Source organism: Labrus mixtus, chromosome 3 (assembly GCF_963584025.1).
Source record: "Labrus mixtus chromosome 3, fLabMix1.1, whole genome shotgun sequence".
In the NCBI taxonomy this organism is placed as follows: Eukaryota; Metazoa; Chordata; class Actinopteri; order Labriformes; family Labridae; genus Labrus; species Labrus mixtus.
In genome coordinates this window covers 28,756,614-28,762,101 of record NC_083614.1, presented here as the reverse complement: position 1 = coordinate 28,762,101, position 5,488 = coordinate 28,756,614, and the positions used below count along the sequence as shown (strand labels likewise).

At 43.3% G+C, this 5,488-nt stretch overlaps 1 protein-coding gene across 5 annotated transcripts in view; it reads left to right on the top strand.

Moving 5' to 3' along the window:
- The first annotated feature begins 475 nt into the window (after positions 1 to 475).
- lrp8 (low density lipoprotein receptor-related protein 8, apolipoprotein e receptor) overlaps positions 476 to 5,488 on the top strand; it is a 188,620-nt gene continuing 183,607 nt past the window's right edge. For all 5 annotated transcript variants that reach the window (XM_061034394.1, XM_061034393.1, XM_061034396.1 and 2 more), the window contains exons 1-2: positions 476 to 677; positions 1,662 to 1,787. In XM_061034394.1, coding sequence (XP_060890377.1) covers positions 611 to 677; positions 1,662 to 1,787 — 193 coding nt within the window. In that variant the 5' untranslated portion in view covers positions 476 to 610. The remainder of the gene's footprint in view (positions 678 to 1,661; positions 1,788 to 5,488) is intronic.

Sequence of the window (5,488 nt, the reverse complement as noted above, 5' to 3'; positions counted from 1 at the left end):
TGTTTAAGACTGTTCCTTGTTGGCTTCACTTTTGAAACCATGAGGCTATGTCCACTTTTTATGAGCCAACCTATCTATGAAATGTATTAAGCATCAATATATCATAGACCATGTGTCCCTTTCGTTGAATATGATTTATATGGGTTTTTATGCTTTGGATAAAAGCGTCTGCTAAGTGAATTGTGGAATTGCACAATATGAATAGCCTACTCTCAATAAAATAGGATAAACACAAAAACTTTTTTTTAATTGCAGGTTCTTGATAGCCAATAAAAACATCACAATGAAACTGTAAGTTCTGCTGCAGGTGACTCAGCAGTCTGCCTAGGCACATATGACATTCCTGTTTAACAACAGTTCTAGTGTAGTTTCATTACCTACTATCAAACCGCAGGCACCAACCCCAGCTCACCCGCCCATACAGCGTCACTGATTCAAACTGCAGCCGAGCCAGAGGAAGAAAGGAGAGCTGCTGCTCACACACACTCACTCTCACACACTCCGGAGCAGAGGCACGGAGGAGGAAACACACAGCGAGAGTGAACGAGAGGTTTGGGGGGGATCCTTCACTTGGCTTTTTTTTTCACTTAACAACTCGCTGGATCTAAAGATGTGGACTGAAATCGGGAAGCTGGTGCTATTGCATTTGTTACTCATGGAGCTCCATTGCGCTAAAGGTAAGTCTCAGTCAGGAGGTGAATTTCGCATCACGGACACAGCAGCAGCAGCAGCTTTTCTTTTTTTTTTTGTGTTCGTGTGTGTGTTGAGAGGGGGGGGATGATCGCTGCCTCTTCGGAAACAGCGTGCCTCTTTACGCAGCGGTCTTAATAACCACTGTTATGGATCACACCTGGATCGCCGATTTTGACGCGCACTCAAGAGCAAACGCCGGTGACATGAGGTGACAAGACGCGGAAGAAAAGATCCGTAACCTACAACCAAAAACACACGTGTGTAAATGCTGCAGGCTGGTGTTACACAGAGAGGAGCCCGTTTTGTCCGTGGGGATGTGTAAACCTGCAACGGACCTGCGTTCAGTATTGTTGTAGCTGCACGCTGAAAACGCTCAAGTAGATTTGCATTAAGGGGACCTTTAACTGCCATTAGGGTCACTTGGTGCCGGACTGTCAAGCTCATAGCGAAGCCTCTTGATGTGTTTACACATACAAACAAACACATGCATGTGCCAATCATATTGTGGCAACGAAAACACTTGAAGGAAACCCATCGGGATATTATTGGAAGGAGCCTTCCCACAGCATTGGATGATTTAGAGCTACTGTTAACAAGCCTACATTTTTTTTAGCACAGAATAAGCCTTCTTTAGTATAAGTCAAGGCATGCATGTCATCTAGAGTATTTCAGCTATTTTCAGATTGTTGTTACACATTTAGTGACCCTGTGCAATTGTGGAAACAGGATGTAAACAGATGGGAGTTGAGAGCCCTTTTTTTTGCCACAGGCTGATGTTGATAAAGTGCGTACTATCTCTTTACAGTACATGCCTTTAGTGTTCCTTGTAAAAAAAAATGTCTTTATTACACTTCACTACTATTGAAAGTCATGTTCTGTGTCTGTGGTATCCATAGGTGTATTTTTTTTACCCCCCCTGAGAACAAAAATGTGATGGACAACTTGTGTTATTTCCTCTGACAACACAGGAACTCATACGGAGTCGGAGTGTGAAACCGGGCAGTTTCAGTGCAAGAACGGACGCTGCATCCCGACCCTGTGGAGATGTGATGATGACGACGACTGCTCGGACAGCAGCGACGAGGAGAACTGTCGTAAGTAGAGCAGATATTTCTGTTAAAGACCGGCGGATGAACACAATGATCTGCCTCTGCTTGGTGCTCCTGAATGCACCTGCCACCAAATGAACGCCACAAAGGATGATGACTCCCCCAAACATTCCCCCATGTGAAGGATCTCTAAGTTGACACACTTTCGGCGCCACAAGCATTGATAAGATTTTTGCATTCTGCTGTTTGGAATGAGTTGACACAAAAACGGAATAACAGCAGGCTGTAGATAGGCTGATTAAAGCGATGTTGCAGCTCTTGAATGAATTAAGTTATACTGAGAATAAGCGTCTTATCACTTTGCTTGGGGGCCCCCCTCTGGAATCCTCCTCTCAGTTGGCGTTAGTCTGCAGGCTGGAACTGCTGATCCCGGATCAATGGTGCGGGTCACATGGCTGCAGGAATTTTACTCACTTCTTGCTAATTTCCCTTCCAAAGCAAACGTCAGAAACAGGAGAGAGCCGGGTCCGACACGGGGACATTTCAGAATATTAAAATTATGACTCTTATCATGTTGTGACTGTGTAGAGATAACGTAAATGCCTGTTATCACCGACTGTTCAATCCGTCTGCCGCACTGTCTCTGGATACATAATGGCTTCACAGACAGAGCTGTGTCTGAAGTAGTGTGATTAAGCTGCCCTGTTTTGTGTCATGACATCTCCCTGCTGAGCAATGCAGAATGCTTTCATGTGAGAAGTTTGGATTTTGGATATGGCTGATCAAATATGTGCTGCTTTTCAGTTCTGTAAAGGCGCTGCTGCTTCTGTAGGCAGGTGGTTTGGATTGGAGTTGCGAATACCGAAGTGGATATGTATTACTGTGCAGTCGACTATTTTATGATGTTCTTCAGGGATGTGTGAAAAGTGACTGTTTTGTTCAGGAACTCACACAGACGTCCATTACAGTTATCATTAGCTTTTCAATTTGTCATGGGTCTATTGGTCTGAATGGATACATTGGTCGCGAGATCAACCCCAGATTTTCTACATGCCTATACAGCATAATACAGTTATAGATTTTAGCCAATCTAAAATTGTATTGTGCTGTAGAAGGCTCTGTGATAGAGTCAGCTAGCCTGGACAGTGGCGTTGTAGTCAAGAGCACACTAACCGAGACCAAGACGAGACCAGAGTGCTCCGAGACCGAGACAAGACCGAGACATTTAGGGATCGAGACAGAGTCAAAGCCATGACCAAGGCTGAGCAAGACCATAAATATCACTGAAAAATCATCAACTTGTGTGCAGCGGGCATGCCTCTTATTTAGACAGTAACATCGGGAAGGTTGCAGCCGTAACCGGGGGACAAAAATCAAACTTTAAATGTATTGAAGTCATTTGTTCTTTTAGAAAGGGGGGATTTTCCTAATAATCACAGAAATAATGTGGGAAAAATAGCCAATCAGTGGTGGTCTTGAAGGGTCTTGATTTAAAATCCAGAGTCTGCACAGACCGAGACAAGATGAGTAAAAATGATTTTGATTCCAAGACGAGACCATCAAAAAGTCTCGAGACCAAGACAGATTTCAAATACTACAACACTACTGAACAGTAATCATCAATTCTACATTTACCATTGTACTATTTAAATTACTGGAGACATATTAACATCCAATTCATTAATTGCTTATCTTTGTGACAAGAAAGAGTTTCAAAGGTAGAAATGCATATTTGATATTCCACAATCAAATTGGCATTTCTTTAGGAAAGTGTGAAAAGGAAGCACAGTGTGGGTTCAAAATGAACGTGTTCTGGTCAAGATGTTGCACGAACAAGCAGCCAAGATGTCATTGCGTATAAATCTGTCATGGTAATAATTGATTTAATGGTTACTGTAACTCAGTGGTCGATTAATTCGTTGCCTATCTTTGGGACGAGGAAACCAAATTCCGTGAATGTTTGGGCAGGTGGTTCAGAATTAAAGCTTCAAATTGATATATTGTACAGTTAAGTATTGCGTTTTGTGCTCCAGGATTTGGTCAGATAAAAGCCCTGCAGTGTGTGATTTAAGTTACTCTTCTACTGCAAAGACAAGCCGCTGAGTAATAACCGCTTCTTCATTTGTCATGGTACTAATTGCATGCATGGTCATATTAGCGGCCACTTGATTCATCGCTTATCGCGTGAAGCGTTGAACCAAACCCATAAATCTGCAGGCGGGTTGTTCGCTACTGGAGTTTAAAAATTGGAAAGTAGAAATGTAATAACACGAGCACATTTTGCAGTATGGTCTGTGAGAAAAGACCCATACTGTTTGGATTTAGCTGACTTTTTTTTCTTGTTTCGAAAATTGCTCGACAACCAGCCGAGTTATCATCAGTCAAACATTTGTCATGGTGCTAATTGCATGAATGGTGATAAAAGTGTCGTCCAATTAATTAATGAGTTATCTCTGGGACGCGCAAACCTGACCCCATAATTCTGTGAGCAGGTGGTTTGTAAATGGTGTGCCAAATGTTGAATTTCATATGAGCTTTTAGGCAATCTAATATTTCTTGTGTGTTTCAGGAATGTGTGAAAAGACCTCTTCGATAGCTATCTAGTGTGCGTTAAGTGATTCCGTTTCAGGAAGTTGCAGGGACAACCAGCTTATTAATAATTACATAAATAAGGGTCATGGTTCTAATTGTTTTAATGGTTACATAAGAGGCGAATTGATTCATAGCTTTTCCTTGGGAGGGTCGAACCGGATCCTTCATCTTGTAGGCAGATTGTTTGTTGATGGAATCTAAAATGTAGACTTACACGTGTGGGATTTTATGAGCACATTTCGTATCGTGACCTTCCGTCAGAAATGCGTGAAGAAGACCCTTGGAATGGGTTTGAAATTATTCTGTACTGTTCGGGGGGGGGGAAATTGCACGGACATCCAAATGAGTAATCGTAGCATATGAATACGTCATGGTGCTAATTGCTTGAACGGTTACATTAGCATTAAATTGATTCATTGCTCATCTCGGGGACCTGCAGGCTGAACCAGTGACTCTCATCTTGAACGCTCGCTGAGGTTGTGTGGACGCTGAAATATCCGTGGGAGTTCCCCGGATGGAACGCCGCAACATTTTTACGAGCGCGTCCCAGTGACTGCTTGGACCGAACGGGATTATTGGACATTTAGTGTGCGATACCTGAAGGAAGCGAGAATTAGAATTTAATGAGCTCTCTTTCCCTCGAGCAGGTGTGTTTGACTTTGTTGTTTGGTATCAGCGATGCTCAAAGAGAATGTGAAATGGCCACAAGGTGATAGACTGTTCTTTAAACTCAGCCGCTTTGTCTTTTGAAGAAATGTACTCTGCCTCTTTCTTCTCTCTTCCCTCTTTATGTTAGATTCCCTGTACGCTTCAGATGCAGTTACTCTTACCTCTTGGGCTCCTCCGTCACTCTCTCGATCTTTCCCCTCGCTCAGTTCTCTACCTTTTATCTACTCCCCTTTCGCACATCCATACCTTACTCTTTCTCTCCCCCCTCATGTTCTTTGAGGGCTTCAGCCTGTGTTGGAAGTTGGGGTGCTTCTTTCTCAAAAGCTTCCTCACTTTTTTTTTTGAAAGCATTGTAGCACCCACAAGAGGCTCTCCTTCCCCCCCCTCCCCTCATATTTAAATCTCCTCTGGGCACCCTGGCACTGCGAGTGCCAAAGAGGCTGTGCCCACTCGTCTTACGCCCACAAAGAGCATCAGCTGACAGG